General features: G+C 39.3%; 1 protein-coding gene and 1 long non-coding RNA gene across 3 annotated transcripts in view; one reads left to right on the top strand and one right to left on the bottom strand.

Annotated features, from left to right (window-relative positions):
- Positions 1–17426, bottom strand: part of LOC122181788 — a 47210-nt gene that overhangs the window by 1380 nt on the left and 28404 nt on the right. Inside the window, exon 3 of the long non-coding RNA XR_006179582.1 lies at positions 3914–3983. This is a non-coding gene — a long non-coding RNA (uncharacterized LOC122181788). The remainder of the gene's footprint in view (positions 1–3913; positions 3984–17426) is intronic.
- The window catches only part of SPATS2L (spermatogenesis associated serine rich 2 like), a 112654-nt gene continuing 102589 nt past the window's right edge, over positions 7362–17426 (top strand). The window contains exons 1-2 of one of the 2 annotated variants that reach the window (XM_042874503.1): positions 7362–7400; positions 10805–10863. In XM_042874503.1, the coding sequence (XP_042730437.1) occupies positions 7389–7400; positions 10805–10863 (71 nt within the window). In that variant the 5' untranslated portion in view covers positions 7362–7388. Of the gene's footprint in view, positions 7401–10804; positions 10864–17426 lie in introns of those variants that run through there. The other variant, XM_042874502.1, reaches the window with a different exon arrangement.

The raw sequence follows: 17426 nt of genomic DNA, 5'->3' as shown, positions 1-17426 counted from the left end.
TGAAATTTATCTAGTGCACTCTATTACCTAACAACAAATATTCTTTAGCATTCCTCTTTAGAATTGCTCGTTATGCTCCAGTACTGGAGCGCTCTCCAAACCTCACATGTGTTGGAAATAAAATGTACTCCCACCAGTCTTTGAATGTTAGTAAGGGCTAGGGTGGGCTTGTATGTTTCCACAGCAAGCTCAAGAGCAAGATCCAAAGGCTTTGAGAAAGCTCAACACGTTGCCAGCAAGTTTGGAACACATGGCACCTCTTTAAAATCCCTTCTCAGAGAAGAAGGATACTTAAAATAGACTGCTCTGTAACACCATGTGTAAGCTATTATCAGTCAAAACTTTTCCAAACTCATTGTTCAACATTCTGTAAAGGGAACCTCTTCAAGCAGCAGAGAGCCCCTGCCTCAGGAAATGCGGAGGAAATGTGCTTAAAGCAGGAAAGAATCTCCCAATTTAAGACCCAAAGAAGGATTTAGAGGTGCAAGCAAGCTTCTTACAGATACGTTACGTATTCTATATCATTAATAATGTCTCTTTAAAAATACAATGCAGTGTTATTCTGATCTTTAAATGATGCTATCTGAGACCTCAGTGTTGCTTTTGTGAAGTGGCAAATAGCTTAACTTTTCATAAGAAGTTGATTTAGAACTGCTGTGCTGGTTTTTGTTGCTTCTGTATTGTTTGGTTGAACTGTTAGGTTCATTAGGTCAGTTCTGTAAATGCTGCAGTAACTTTACAATGCCACACAACCTGTCAGGCTATGTTTTCTATTACTTCTCAGCAAAGAATGCTGTTAAGCTTCATCTGATTTCTGAAAATGATCTATGCATATCAGCTAGCTCAATTATTAGCTCAATTATTTTAGTTCTTGATGGTGACTGAGATTGTTGTGTATCTAGTGATTGCCCAGGGAAATATGTCTGGTCCAAGAAGAATAGCAGAGAGGACTGAGGGACTCTGTATGAAAAAAGACTTTAAAAGCTGCTGTCTGAATTCTGCCATGTTTAAGGTGCATCATCATGCCATGTGCAAAAAGCTGAATCGACTGTAGCTGGGAACAGCATTTTAAAATAAAATTCTGAAGCTTTCAAGTTCACATCAATGATTAATTTAACCATTGCTGCATAATAGTGAACTGGGAACTGAACGAAATTCCACACTGCTGACAGAATTTGATCAGTTGCAAATGAAGTAAACTCAGTGCTGTGACGAATCATGGTTTAAAGCCTCCACCATATAATGAATAATGTTTCATTACTTTTGGAAATGGTGAATAACCAAAATAAATTTGGTCAGTGGAGAAAATCCACTTCCACAAAGCTGAAATGGGGAAATTAATTGAGGAAGTTACATGACTTTGGACCGCAGCCCTGTTGAAAAATTGGATCCACTTCACAAATGAGAATGTTGCCTTTTTCCACAGAGCTTGAATGTCTGCGAAGAGGAACAGTGATGGCTTGAGAGTACCTGTTTTCTATCAAATCCTGCTTGTCTTCTGAAAATTCCAGAGCGTGTTTTATTGTATTGCAGTTTTTACTGAGACCCTGCACGTTTTCAGTAAATTAGTTTATATCCCTGCTGGGAGGTTTTCCCTTCCAATCCGTTATAAGTAGTTAAACAAAACAGAAGTTAGTAATGCAGGCTCAAGCTGATGGTGGACGTGTTATGGAGGTGCACTGGAACAGTGATACTACTCTGAATTCAGTTCTGACCCTCTTGGTCTAAGGGCTCTGTGTTTGCTTTGTCTTTAGAGATGATTTTTTACTCCTAACAAGGAGACAAATTATAGTTCTCAAGATCCTCTTTCAATTTGCCTTGCTGAATTGTTAAAAGTCCTACACATATGAAACATACGTAGATGATTCTTGAATGTGTTTATCAGTGCTCACTAACACGTAAAACCTTTGGTTGCTTAGCTCCATGAGCATCTCAAGGCTTGATTGACTCATCCCTGTATTTGGTCATATGGCCAAGTGCCTGGAAGTTTGTCATTTGAGAGAATGAGTAGTTATAATTTGCAGGACATTGAGGGAGACATTCATATTGCTTGTCCTTGCTCATATATGCAACGTTTAACCTGTTTTGTTGCTGTTTATGTTGCTCTTTTTTCTTCCAGATGCTTTGTGCCCAGAAGCATTTCAGCAAACTGTGCTCAGATAGGTTTTGGCCTTCTCTAAGAAGTGAGAAATGTTGAAAGTAGGGCCTACATTCCAATTCACTGTGACGCTCAATTTATAGTAATACATGACTATTAAAGAGATGAGAGAGCAGAAGGAACAAAAATGATACCTTTGCTTTTTCCAGTCCCATGAAAGCTTGAAAGGCAGTGCATCCCTTTTATCATGGTTGTTCTGCAACATTTAGACCAAGCCTAAACGCTGTAATTGCTGAAGATTTTGTGGCAAGGAGTTGCAGCTGTTTCTGTTCACATAATCTTCAAGCTAGTCAGGGCTTTCTTTCATCCCTACTTCTTTCACTCCAAATTAGAACATGTCTGAGCTTGGTTGGAATGTACAGTTGCTACCTACCTGTGGGCTGCGTATCTGGTTATGGTTGACTTTTCTCTTTTGGGTCTGACTGGAGATTTTTTGAATTGAAGAGTGTAGGTTCTGTAGATTCAGCTCTAAAAATATGCTTATAACTTCTGAGTAAATAGCAACTGTCCAGAGATCACTTGACTGCTTTGCAAGAGGTGTCATCAGTGAAGAGTCAGCTTACAGTTCCCATTGATGTGAAAGTTAGGAATATCGATATAACCTGTAGTCTGACAGATTAATGTTTTTCTTCCAAGTATACATATTTTTCTATTTCAAAGGAGACAGTTGCTGTATTTTTATGTGCACTGACTACTCTGCTCTTTAAAAATAATATAAAGAGGCTGACGATAGCCAAGTGCATAATGTAGACTGCTTGTCCAAACACATTCCTCATAAATTACACCACATCCTTTTAGTCCCTTCCTAGAGCTTATATGAGTGTACAAAAGCAGATTAGAGGCTTCCAGTATCCTAAGCTTACTCCAAAATACTTCAAACTGTAATTCTACTGTGAGAACTCTAGATTGGAGTTGGCCGCAGTGTGTGAATGTAGATCTGGGAGTGGATGTTTTTCTTGCTCCTTAGGGGATATCTAAAGTAAGAAGAAGAGATACTTACCTTCAAAGCAAAATGTATTTCCATGGACAAGCAATAATGTCTGAGCAGTACATGTAGCAACAGTAAGCATGTGGCAGGGATATTTTTGAGATAAAGAGAGCAAAATATAATTTCTGCCTAAGCCCTTAAGAATATGTTTTAGGCTTCTTCCATTCCTACCTCTCCATAATTTCAGTCTAAAGAATTCTGTGATTGTTTCCTTCGTAAATAGATGTACTCCTTTGTGAATGCTTTCTCTTCATTCGTCTGTCATAGCCCTCAGATTGTCACAGAGCAGTTTGTGTTTATCACTGTGACATTTGGAAGTATGTAAATGGCTTGCAGATACTGTGCTGGTGTGTAATCAAACTTGGCCATGCCAGTTTAACATAGAGATGACAGAATCACACTGGCTCTGAACAGGACTGGGTATAATAAGATATCTAGGTTTTCCTGCTACGTAAACATTTTCATGTCTTTATTAATTGGAAAGGGGTTTCTGTTTCTTTCCAAGCTCATGTAATATCAATCAGACTCAAGAATGAGGCACATACAGTATATTAATGATTTCACAATTATACTGCCAGAGAATTGAAGAATAGCTGGGGAGTAATGTGTATGTGTGTATATGCATATCTGTATAGTATGTATGTATAAACATTGAGCATAACCAATACAGTTTCTCAGAGTATGTAATGTGATTGATGCATTTTAATGTGTATTTAATGTGACATATCATTGACCTTAAACTTAAGTGAGTATTTTCTTTTTCTTACGTCTTGAATATCTTCCACCGTGAACAGATCTTGAAGCTGATCTATGAATTGGCAAGAGCTCTGTGGTCCACTGAAATAAAAACATGAGGATAACATTATTAATTATATAAATCTACAGGCAGAAAACCTTTTGAGTTGGCTGTTCATTAGGAGTAGATATCAGTAGCTTTCATCCTAAAGCGCTACTTCATAACATGGCAATGTTTGAGCATAAAGTACCTACAGTGGCTGTGGCCAGTTCCAAAGTTGTTAACCGAGGGCGAATGGGAAATAATGTCACTGTTGCTCATTTACTGACAGATCAACCGGTATGAATAAATGAGAACATGTTTTGACTACTGCAGTACAATTATTCATTAAGTTCTTGTTTGAAAACTGTTCACCTGTGACAACCAACAAATTACCTGCAAAATTTTCTTTTATTATAAATCACCATCATCTTTACCTTCCTGTGCACTGGTATCGCATGAGTTGTAGACTTGTAGGTGGTACAGAGCTAGGAACGAGGGTGGAGAGAAGGCTGGTGGTTATGAAGTCTTCTTGCCTGAAAGTTTGTGTTCACAAGTTGCAGAGGTAATGGGGTAATGAACAAGCAGATATCTCCTCTCCTCAGCAACCCCATCTCTTGAGGCTGTAATGTTACTGCGGAGCAGTGGGAGATTCAGAGAAGGATTGATGAGAACTTCCTAAGCTGAAGCTGCTAAGCTGCTTTTGAAGAAACAAAAAATGATGTTTGAATTGGTTCTTTCCTTTGAATAATTGTATGTGTTCTTGGATGAAATTGGTTCAATTTTATGTTTCTCCTTTGGAAGGATCGGCTATTCTGCTTTTCATCCAATGCTTCGTGTGTGTGTACTTAGCTCCAAGCAGCAGAGCACTTAAACATTAAAAATAGCTTTCTTGATACAGTACTGCTAACTATACATTGGTGCAGCAACTAGAAGATGAAAACCAGAGTGACATTTAGGACATTTAAACATTACAGTAATGCAAATAATGATGGTACAGCTTAGCATAAAACAGGGAGCATGTGTATTCTGTCTGTGAATTGTTTGAGATAATTATCTGCCTAGCAGATCAGGAAGAATTTCAATTAGCTGCAACACATAAGTAAAAAACATGGTGAAGAAGTATTAATTTAGGAGATGAAACTGCAGGCCAGATGTTCATTGTAATTCCTGGTTGAAGCAAAAGGGTCAGTGTTTCTACTGTCAACATTACAACATTAGGATAATTATGTTTATATAGCTTTTAAGACATTTTTTTAATAGCAAGATAATATTAGTTCTTCAAAAGCTCATACATTCAGATTAGAACATAATTAGTCATGTCAGTTCAAGAAGTCAAACTAGATGGAAATCACTTGACAGGAAATATTGTGTTGTACATATGCTGAGACACTTCAGCATATGTACAATAACATATGTGAAAATTCAGTAGAATTTTTAATTAATTTTCCCTTGCTTCATTTAAGAGCTAGCCTCCAAAGGGAGGATGTCTCCTGGATGAAGGCTGCTTTCTGAGAAGGGATGTGCTGGAGAACCTAAGTTTGTGAATTCTTCTTTCTAGGTGGCTTACAGTTTGGATTCTGTGAAGTTCCTCCTATGACTCAGCCTCCAGAAGTGCTTCTATCCTCTAATGCCATGTACCATTTGGATGAGGTGATGTAAGTGCTTTTCAATGTGGGGTTATCTTTTGTGTTATTTGGAGTTAATTTTAGTATCAGCAGCAGCAATTCCTGTAGTCTAAATCAGATGAGAATTGAAAATGTTGAAAAGATCTTTCTTCTCCCCCACTCCCCCTTTCTCTTTTTCCCCCCACAACAAAGAACACTGATTTTTATTTTTTTTAAGTGTCTGTTGAGTCAGATTTGCCAAGTACAAACAGCTACCTATTGGGAACTACCTACTAAGGGAACAGCTACCTGCCTGTGCTCCATCCTCTCTTCACCTGTGTCAGAGCATTCTATTTTTCTGCAAAACATCTGCTTCATGAGCCTTTCTTAAAAGAATTCAATTAGAAAAGGAGTGTGCAATATATGGCTGTTTTAGATTCATCAGATCTTTGGAAGAGGAGAGGTAACAGATGTTTGATTCAAAAGTGTCCAATGGAAACACATCACAGCTCTGGTATCTTGGTGAGAAAAAGTGTTTTTGTTTTCTCTAGTGACCTGCATTACTGTTTGTCCAATTTCATCTCATTAACTGCTGAACACGGATTCTGCAAAGACAGTGTAATTTCTGGACCTTTGCATTCAGTATCCTCCTGACACCCATCCCTCCCTGGAAATTCTCCACTAAGACTTTGTAGGCGGAGGTTGTGATTGACATTTAACTTCCAAAGGAAAGTGGAGATCTGTGGATACTATGAGAAAGCATAATGTTTACACTTTTAAGCATCATTTAGAGGCTTTACTCTGACACCGAAAGAGTGGCAGTGAACTGTGCATCAGGTCTATATACTCTAGTTTGAAACCTGAAAGCTTTTCCTCAGTGTTTTTATTACAACATTGAAGTGTTATATAAATGATAGAGAATAAATGTAGAACAACGATCTTCCACTTGTGCTCCAAATGAAATATTAGTTGCTCCACAACAACACCCTGAGCACCTCAGTCAGACAGAAGCCAGCAGGGCTCTGACACCTTTTTAGTCAGCCCTAGCATGTGTATCTCTAATCTGAAGATTATGAGGCACTTTCAGCAGTGAAAATGCACAATGTCAAGTGAAAATCAGACCCAGCTCTTTGTAAAATGCAAAATGCTGTTTTCCTCTTGCTTGCAGAGCTTTATTATTTCTTTAAAACTCACATCCCTCTGTTCAAATTACATACCTTTTATGGTCTAGGGTCATGCATTTATGGAACATGATTCTAGTTATACTGATAATGACATCAACTGTCATGCTGGCACCAAACTCCTCTCTTAGTGATGTGCATGTGTCTCGTGGCAAGCGATGCCAAAACGTTTCATTACTGCAGGCAGCAAAGAAAATATTGCCTTGTTTTTATTAAGTAAATGAATTTCCATAAGGGTGAAAAGGGCCAAGTTAATGGAAACTGAGTTAAAACAAGGATTCAAGAGGGAAGGAAACTGGTACCAATCATGCTTAAGTAACTTCTACTCACCTCAGTGTTTGTAGTTACCTCTTAGCTTCTTAAGCAAACAGTTCTGTTTGCTGCTTGCTGTTCAGTCATGCGGTCAGGAAGCATTTAGTCCTGTGTCACGTGTGCTGTGATATAGTAATGGGATTTGTGTGCTGCTGATAAACAAATATGGGAATAGTATTCCATCAAAAAAGCCTCGAATTTCTTTCTTCCTGTGGGACAAAATGAGCAACTGAAGTAACAAATGTGATTTCTATATATTTCTACTGCATGATTTATGCAAACTTAACTTTTCTCCAGCAGCAAACTTTATAAGAGAGACCTTCCAGCTGTGTTCTCTGATGTCCAAAGAATCCTTTCCCTTAGCCAGATGCTGAAGACGGTCAGTGTCTTCCACCTAACTGCCTCTTCTGTCTTAATTATTTCTGAATTGTTAATTCCTTTGTCAACTGGATTTGGAATTTGCTAGCAAATTTGTAAACTGCACGGGATGTGACCTTAGTGTCCAAAAACATTGTGACCATCACAGTCTAATTCCCTAGGCAACCGGCTGATTAACCCAGAACAGAGAAATCTGAGTTATTTGCAGGTGCCTTGTAGTCCAGTGGGCAAAACTTTGTCACAGTGTTTGGCAAATTAATGTCTCGTACCTGTCTCATACTAATTCAATGACTGAGTCAAGTCAACCTCTTTTTTTCGTTTGTTTTCTATTTTTTTCCTCTGAGAATTGGGTTGTGTGATAGTGCGCCTGATGTGGAAACAGAGATGTATCCTATAGCAGAGTCATGAGAAAGCAGGTCTTCAGGCGACCTTCGGAGTCTGCCAGGCGGTTCCTCCCACCTCACTGTGGGTGGATATATGCTCATATCATTGTTTTTGTATCTGCTTGCCTTGTTCTCAAATAATGCAGTTATCTCCCTAGCCAAGGTATTTTCAGAACTTCTGTACTGTTGCTAGAAAATCTTGCTAGTAATTTGCAGACCTGTGAAATTTGCAAGCATTTCTGTCAGTTATATCCAAGTAAGAGTCTGTTGCTTTCAGCGTCATAGAGGAAGATATAAAGTATTAACTTACAAACTACATTTAATCTACACCATCCTAGAAAGGCACATATGTATTCCTCCTCTGTTATGAGGCCTGTGCTTCTGCTCTGCACTCCTGGTTCTATTCCTCTGGAGGGGCAGAGATAGGCTCTTCTGCCTGCTTATTCATCAAGCTGAATCCCCTTTTCCCTCACCTGTTTTTTCACTGTGTACTCATTCCCTTTCTTTCAGCAGTGCCAGCACTTTTATTCATGGAGCTGTAACAAAATGAGAGGGCTAATGATTAAGGTATGACTACACACCTTTTTTAAAGGTATCTGCAGTGAGCACAAACTTTGCAAGAAATCCACTAACTTGTGAAAATGGCACAATAAATACCTCCCTCATTTCTCTCCTACTTGAGATTATTCTGCCTTCTCCACAAAAATGCCTCAGCTATAACCTCAGGCAAGAAAGCTGAAAGCAGCAAAATCTGTTATAAACATCTACTGCAAACTCCTCACAAATGCCTTAACCTTCTGGGCTATTCCTTCTGCTGGAGGTACGTATTCACAGTGGTGCCAGCTCTCTCTGAATTTCCAGACCTTTCATTGCATGTGGGCAGAAACGTGAGAAACATTTCCTGCTAACCCTGACAGACTGTCCTGCTGTTGGGAGGCATTGCTTTCAGTGATAAGCTCTCCCCAGAGTTCTTCCCTAGAGCTGAGCTCAGGCTGCTCACTGAAGCCAGGGAGTTGTCTGCTGCCGCATCTGTGCATGCCCATTAGCTAACTGATCTGCAGAAATTCTTACAGCTGAAAATCTTCTGGAATTTGCTGCCTACATCATGCTCTGGGTGTATATCTGGATGTTACTGAATATTCTTTTCCGTATCTTTTCATTTACGGGGGTCATCAGTGTTCATATGCTCGAGGCACGTAGCAGCTGCTGATCCTGTGATTTTTCTGCATCCCTGCACTGCTCTGCTGGCCACCCCTGTGCACTCTGCCTCTGCTGCTGGGAACTAGTTGGTGAAGAAAGGAATCCTTACAAACCCTGCTGGTAGTCCTGTGTTGTGTTATCAGTTATCGTAAATTGGTTCTTGCTATCTAATTTATAGCTTAAGTGATATCTGGGAAGGCCCTTGTTATAGCACTAGACAGATGCCTCTGGAAAACTATAAAATTCCTGCCTTGCTGCTGTGTAAAACTTCTAGTTCTGGAGAAAAGCATGAATTCGCATAGTGGAGCAAGAGCTGAGCACTTAGGTCTTGTTGAAGATTCTGCAAGAGACTTACACACTGTTTTGCTCCCCCAGCATCCTGTTTCCTTTTACCTTTTGTCTGTTAAGGTTGCCATCTTTTTGAGGAATGTAGTCCCATGCTATGTGTTAGCTGGTTCGACCCTCTGCCATAATGGAGTTAAATAATAGCTTTTCAGCATCTTTGTAAGTAAGCACAAGTCTGTTAGTGCTTACTGACAGTCCTTCAGTAATGTATTTATACTGGTCTCAGAAAATCAAAGTTAACTTCATCAGTTAAGATACTAGCCGGAAGAATCATTGCTACTTTGTCAGTTGATCATTCTTACATACATCACTGCAAAAGAAACAAAGCGTTTCTCCGCTCTGCGTCCCTTAGAATGTGTGAGCAGATGCCTTAGAAAAATGAGTTTTGATTACTTGGAGATGGAGGCCAGCTCACTATAAGGTCATTTACTAAAAAGAGGATTCTAATATAGGTCTTTCCTACCTTGTCATCTCAGAAAATGGGGCAATGGATCTGGTAGCTTCCGGGCTGAATCTAGGACTGCTGGAAATGAGTGTAATTCTGCTGAGACAAGTGAGGTCATGGTTACCTGTTACCATTTTTAATTAAACAGGCTGAGTTCATTATTATAGTGCAGCAGGAAGAAATCTGGAAGTGCAACAGGCTAGTAGTTATTAACAGGCTAATGGCTTTTTAAAATTGTCGTATCATTAATTCATATGTTGTCTCAAGGTCACTGTTTTCATGCATTTGACTTTGGAGCCAGCGCCCTGTCCTGTGTAATAACCTAGTTATGTCATGCAGCGCTGGAAAACAATATGGTGGTATCTAATGTATGAACAATATGCTAGAGAACAAGTGTGTAGAAAGCTGATACAGAGTGTGAAAATGTAAATCAGGTGCCTGCCAAACCAGGCATGTGTGAAACAAATGTTACTGCAGTGGTGCTGACAGGTGTGAGCAGCAGCCAGCACACGGATTTTCTGCTTGTGCTTTCTAGCTCATCTTTCTGTTAAGAGAATCACAGCTTTCATTTTTCCAAGTGGAAAGCTTCTGTCCTTTTATTTAAATGTATAACAGCAGATCGGGTACCGTGATGTTATGGTTGATTAAGCACTAGTCCAGACCCAGTAGCCTTTGGAAGGGGAAGAAGAGTCCTGCTTTCCTTCTTGCTTCCAGATGCATAAGACTTCAGAGTTCACCCATCCTCACCCGCCAGAGGGGTCGGAGGGGTGCAGGTCTACAGCTATTGTAGCTGATTGTCTTAAGATGCACAGCTTCGGCATCCAGAGCTAAAAGGCCACGTGTTGAGGCAGATAGGGTTGAGTCCACTGACATTTAGGGGACAGTAGGGGAACAGAAAAGAAATACGGAGGCATTTTAAAACTCCAGCTGTAGCACAGACATAGAGCACTGCAGAGAGAGCCCATAAAACTAAAAATATATTGTTTGCCATACTGTCAAACTTACCTGAAGTCTTGTATTCACTCCTAATAGTTAAATCCATGGAGACAACCTATGCTGCGGAACAAAGCAAAAACTGTTCCCAAGAACGGGTGAGTACCTGAAGGAAATCTTGCATTAGCAAAACCATTCCATTTATAACTTGTGTGGGTCTTTGGTGTCCATGCATTCAGAAGCACGTTAAGCATTTGGAACATGATAAGAAAGAAAATGGTTTGAGAGCTGGAAAGGATAACTTGGTGAGGGATTTAAGATAGTTTATTTCAGTCTTAAGAGAGAACTTTTCTCTACTAACAATTATGTAATTTTAAAAGTACTTCTGGTAGCCTTAAGTTTAGAGGAGGGTGATGTGTAGGATCTGATGGCTGGAAACTAAAGCTAGACAAATTCAGGAGAGTGTCATGGGATTTTAGTTGTGAAAGTTAGACCAAATTCCTTTGCATGTCATTGTCTTCAGAAATGAAGTATCTGGTGTTCCAAACTAGATTTCCCAAATACTACTCTAACTCTTGTGATAGTTGGGCATATAGATGGAGAAAAGAAGTAGCAAAGAGGGGGGGAATAAAGATGAAAAACAAGCAGGGAATTCTAGCAAAGGATTTTTCAGCATGGAAGGAGCAGTGTTCTACAGAGATTGTTTTCTTAGTATATCCTCATTGGGTGCTTCTTACTGTTTGACCTGTGCAAGCCTGAGGTATCTAACCCAGCCTGTGCATAGGTAATTCTTCTTCTGGAGCATATACTAACAACTAACCTCCCTGGTCTATTTTTCAACCTACTTCTAGTAGATTTTTAATTATCTTTGCGAGCTGATGGACATGGTGTGCATGCACATACTCATGTTTCATGTTTTTAGGCTTTATCTCTTTATCACAACTGTTGTCCATTTGTACCAAATATCACTGTTTCAAGACACTGTTTGCACTGGGAGTAATTCAAAAAGGTTACTCTTAGTGTTGAAATAATGTTGATTACTGTGTAGCGTGAACTAGATTTTTCTTCTCGTGGCGAGACTCTTTCAGCTTCAGATTTATAAAGCCTTAGGCCTTGAGCCAGGCTTTCCAGTGGTTTTGCTGACAGCTGGAATAGACCTTCAGTGCACATGTATTGGCCCTGCGAAGTCCTCAGCTCCTCAATTTTCTGCAATAGTTTAGATATAAAGAAAAAAAAAAAAACCAAAAAAACCCAACAACCTTGGCTTCTAGTTGCAATTTCACATATGGTAAAGTGAGCTCAGCACTTAGTTATGTTTTTTTTCTTTCCTCAATCCTCCCTCCTGGTGACAATTCCAAGAGTGCATTTGGAAAATGAAGCTGGAAAATAGGAAAAATTGAAGCGAGCAGCAGAGATCTGAAAGTATGGAGGTCTTGAGATAAGGATGACTTGCCAAATACAGAAATCTCTTCAAACCATCTCTGCAGCTCATAGAAAAAAAATCATAGATTTTTGTATAAAAGATCAAGAATCTGAGATGTTAACACTTTGACAGTTAGAGATTTGCTATTTTAAAGTAATGCTGCAAAATGTCTTGGGGAACTTTTCTGACAAGGTTAGTCCTGTCAGTGAAAGTTACAGTTGTAGAAAACACTGCATTACCCTCTACTGATACCTCATTTGATCTCAGGCTCTGCCAAAACCGGCTGTCATTTAACTTTCAGAAGCTTTAGATTTCCTTACCCTTATTCTAAGCTAAAGTTCAGAGCGTGTCCCAATCCTCAGTCTAAAGTTAATGCAGGTCAAGGTGTGTGCTAGGGATAGCTAATGTCCAGGATTTCTCTCAAGGACATGTCTTTCACAGCAGGAAGTACTATGCCTGAACCTACCACAAAGTTTTCCACCTCAGCTGCTGAGGATTGCAGTGAGTGCCTGAGAGGCCCTGGGGTTCAGAACAGGGCTCAGGGAGGAACTTGATCCTCCAGTGCAGTTTTTTTTTTTTTTCCCATTAGAGAAGAAATGAGATTTGGGTGTCACAAATTGTTTCCAGAGTGCTTTTATGTTGCTATCTTTTTGTTTCTTCCTTCTGAAGTCAAAGTTAAAGGTAATTTTTTTTGAAGCCCAAGGAATTCAGATTATTTTAATTCTCCTAGATGCCTTTAGCTTCATCATGGGACTTGGCCTGGCATGCTGTTAGAGGAAATCTTTCAGTTGAGCTCTTTTTCTTTAGAGGCAGGTACTATAGTGTAAAACGTCTTTTCAATTTATTATTTTTTTTAAGTTTTGACGGGATTTTTGAGTATGTGGGTGAAAAAAAGAAGTCCACCTTAAAGTAGGTTCAAGGTATCTTGCAAGAAGTGCAAGACTTCCAGGATGCATTCATTTTGATCAATTCGTTCCTGATGGACTGATATATTCAGTGACTTGAAACCAAAATCTTTGTGCAGCGAGTTCCTACAAGCAAGGGAAATTTTGTGTGCCCTTAGCTTTAAGGTAACTAGAGACTGATAGGGGCTCAAACAGTATAGTAGGAAGGAGCAGCCAGATGAGGACTGACTGGCTGATGGGCAATTTACTGAAATGGTCAGTACAGGCCATACAGAAATGGTCTTGTTTGAAGTTAATTTGGAGGTATCTGTGCTGATCTGGTGCAGAGGCCATAGTGTAAATGAAAGCATTGGTTAACAGTTTTAATTCTTTTCTAGAAACATAAACAGTGATAAGGGCAGTTCAGCCACTGAATTAAAAAAAAAAAAAAAAAAAAAAGTATATTCATAGATAGTCATGGCCTAAATATCTAAATGTTTATTTCTTCAAATGTACTGTCCTTAAAGTCTAACTCTGGGTCTTTTTAACTGGCAGAAAAAGTAGAATTGCAGCTGAAAGTTAGGAGCTGAATTTCTAGATGCATCAATGTACAGTGAGTCCAAGTCAGTAACAGAAGGGAACTTGCAAGGTGGCATCACCAAATCACCCTACCTAGGCTTAGTGTAAGTTGCTTTGACTGAGTGATTATCTCAGCTTAGTACGTAATTAATGCTCAATTCACAGCACCTGTCAGACATAAATGTTTCTGACAAAGCTTGTAACCAACATATCTGCCTCTAAAGACCTTCTTTTTTGTGCTTATTATCTGAAACTATTACATGGTGGTGCATTGCAAAATGAAACAGCTGAAAGGAAGAATTTGTTTTAACTTTAGTGGTAGAACTCTGTCAAAAGATGCCTTTGTTTGCTGGCTTTATTCCCTTTGTAGCATGAAGTATGTTATATCAATTATTATGCATGAGCTATATTGTACTACATTATTATATCCAAAGATTAAGATTGTCAAGCACTGGATACGTCTGGTCCTATGGTTGCTGATATTTAGCCTGTCTGAAAAATAGGTTTGTGTGTGTGACTGCTTCTATGAGAGTTACTGAGAGTTTTATTTTCTTCATGTAATGGCAATATCAACAGGGTTGATTACATAGCATGGAATCATAGAATTGTTTGAGTTGGAAGGGACCTTTAAAAGCCACCTAGTCCAACTCACCTGCAGTGAGCAGGGAGGTCTAGATAAGGTTGCTCAGAGCTGCTGTCCAGCGTGACTTTGGAAGTCTCCAAGGACAGGGCATCCATCACTGCTCTGGGCAAGCATTTTTCTGTTGGCCAGAACCTATACTTGCACAGGGGGTCAGTTCCCCCCCCAACATATCCTTTCATTCTAATGGAACAACTCTGCTGGAGGGAGCTGCTCATCATCTTCCCACAGCTGAAGTCCATTTCTGTGTCATTTTGTCTTATTCTTTTGCCTGCCCTTCTGGCCTGATGATCTACTACTGGGAGGAAGACTTCAGAGGAACTATTGTATTCTTATTAATTGTGGTGCAAAACAAAATTTTTGATATATTTTTTAGAAATGCCATCATCTTAGGAAGGATAGATTGGAATGGCTAGAGATGTACAAGGTGGAAAGTATTTATTCCTGGGTAGTCGTGGCATCTTTTCCAAACCTACTTGTTGGCTATGTGATATTGAATACTGTAGTTACAAAATAGTGTTTAAGTGCACTCTTAATTTCTTGTTTTTTTATTATTATTTGTAACCACTATTGTTGCTTTATATTAAATGATTGTATTTCTGGAGGTGAGGGCAACAAAATTAGCATCAAGATACAATTTGGAAGAATAAAACCTTTTCAGATAACGAGCATTAAAGGCCAACAATGCTTCCTAACCAACATCTTTCCTATGAAGCTTTCTTCAAATGCTTCATGTGATGGAGAAATTAACAAATGTTCTGCATCAAAACCTTCTTTCTGTTTATTTTGCTCCTGCTGCATTTCTTGTAATTTAAGAAGGTGTTCCTAGACATTCTGCAAGGCTGACAGAACAGACCCATGAGACTTCAGAGATAGAAGCTAGTTGCTGTTAGCTGAAGTAAGAAATGCATTATAATGTCTTCACATGAAATTCTATTTAGATTTTGAAATATATCTCATTATGGGCTCCTTGGAAGATGTGCTGCTGCTGTGTCCTCAGGGGCACCAGGCTCTCCCAAGGTCACACAGGCACTGCTTTCAGTTTTGTTCTACAAAGTGCTTTCTCGCTGAGTAGCAGTGTCAGCACTCTGTTCGTAGCAGGGCTCTGCTTATGCACAGGAGAGATGTTCTGCTTTTGCACACTGCTGTGTGGTGCTGGGATACATCAGACTTAGCTCTGAGATGGTTGTTGATGTCCTACTCCTGAATGAAAGATCTAGTGGCCACAAATACCTGCTGGGCAATTTCTTAGAAGGGGGTACTCATCACCTGATAAAACTAGGATATAAATCTGTTGATGATGGATAGGACATCTGTGTAGCTGTAACAGTGCTGCTACTACAGTGATCTCCATCTATCAGGCCGCTTCCCTCACATACCTACATTTGTAGACATGACTGTGATGTGGATGGAGATGCAGAAGAGCTGTGCAGTGTCACAGTGTCATGTCCATCAAATGTACTAGGAGTACGTTGCCCTCTGTGACAAAAATTGAAAGGGAAGGGGCAGCCTTCTCAAATCTAATCTAGTAAGTCTGTTCTTGAGATGGAACTGTGGCTACATACTGCATCTGCAGTGGATTTGTACTTGTGTTGAAATTAACCTCTAACCTTTACAAAAGAATTGAGTAATGGTAGCAAAAGCACTTGGATCCGTAAACTCACTTATTTTGAAATCAATACCTGCTTTTCCTGGAACCTCTCACAATAATGGCTAGGGATTCCTTGAAACTGAATCTCATCAGACCCTGTGTTTGCTTTTCCTGGAATAGTGTAGCATAGGTTGTGTCTTGAGACCGTGGCATCTTACTAATGCAGGAAGTAACTCAGACTGATGCTTTTTGAATCAATGTTTTTTTATCTTCATTTTCCCAGGTCTTCATATAGTATTGCCTTAAGCAGTGTGACTTTTAATAACTTTCCTAAGAAATATAGGTCAAAGTCTAGTGAGATTTTAGCATGACTTTTGCATGCAGTTGTCTTAAAATTACAGAAAGTGTTGTTTATGAGGCTTAAGATAGCTGGGACTGCCTTTGATCCTCTTAATGTCATTTGTGCAGTGAACTCTGATGTGTATTACCTAGTAAACGTTGCTTGTTTTAAACAGGCAGCACCAGGATGTGAAAATTGAAGTTTTAATAATCATTGTAGATTCACATGAAGAAAGATTTTTTTTTTTCTCACGCAAATTAGTGAAATTTGAAATTGGTGATATAATATAAAGTTACTATGATTTATCTGAGTAGATTAAAAACAAAATTGCTGATATTGACAACAGCTAGAATTGAATGATTTTTTTATGACCCAAGTGATTAATGCTTCAAACATAGCAATGGTTTTCCTGATGTGAGAGCTACTGGTAAGTCTGAAGCATCAGAAGTACTGTTGAAATCAGCAGGGAGTTGCTAGGGCACAGGATGTGCTGACCATGTCACCAAATAAACTGCTGTTTCCTGCAAAATCTTTACAGGAAAAAATTCTTTTCTTGCATGGCCTTTTGCAGTGTGCTGTGGTACAGCTTTGTAAAATGAGCAGCTAATGAAATGAGCTCTGAAAATCCATGCAATTAAACTGCTGAGAGGTTTAAAACCACCATGTTCAAGTATGAAATCTTGTTGTAAAGGAGGATTTTTACCTTTCTGGAAAAGAATCTAGCTGCAAATAGCCAGTAGTTTTAAACTCTTACACAGAATAGTTTCATACTTGAGGTATTCATAGTTTGGGGTTGATACTAGTTTCCTTTAAAAGGTTATGGATCTGCCATACAGCCTCTTTATTCACATTTATGCAGTGGAAGTTCAAATTATTCATCAATGCAGTCATCTGAGAGTGCTCCTCTTGCTTCTGCTGTACAATAAGTTTTTTGTACGCTGCATAAAGTATTAACTTATTATAGGGCACATCATAAAATATTTAGAGCTTTGTCTTATATTATTTAATGAGGGGGCTGTGACTGATCTTCCACAGTGCAGGTCTCTGATGTGGAAAGAAGTGTGGGAGAGGGAGATCAGCACAGATTTTTCCTGGCTTGTGACTGTGGGTTCGTCTGTGGAGATTACTGGGGCCAGAAGCATTGACCTGCTTAGTGGTAGGTAGGGGAGAGAAGGAGGAATTCCACGCCAGCTCCCCCCAGCAGAACTCAAGGAAAGCTTATGCCTGTTGTATGCAGGAAGAAAAAACTGTATCATTGGAATCC

Source organism: Lagopus leucura, unplaced genomic scaffold (genome assembly GCF_019238085.1).
Source record: "Lagopus leucura isolate 7727_CA_CO unplaced genomic scaffold, USGS_WTPT01 Super-Scaffold_100012, whole genome shotgun sequence".
In the NCBI taxonomy this organism is placed as follows: Eukaryota; Metazoa; Chordata; class Aves; order Galliformes; family Phasianidae; genus Lagopus; species Lagopus leucura.
The sequence above is the reverse complement of the archived record's forward strand: the minus strand, read 5'-3'. Positions and strand labels throughout refer to the sequence as shown.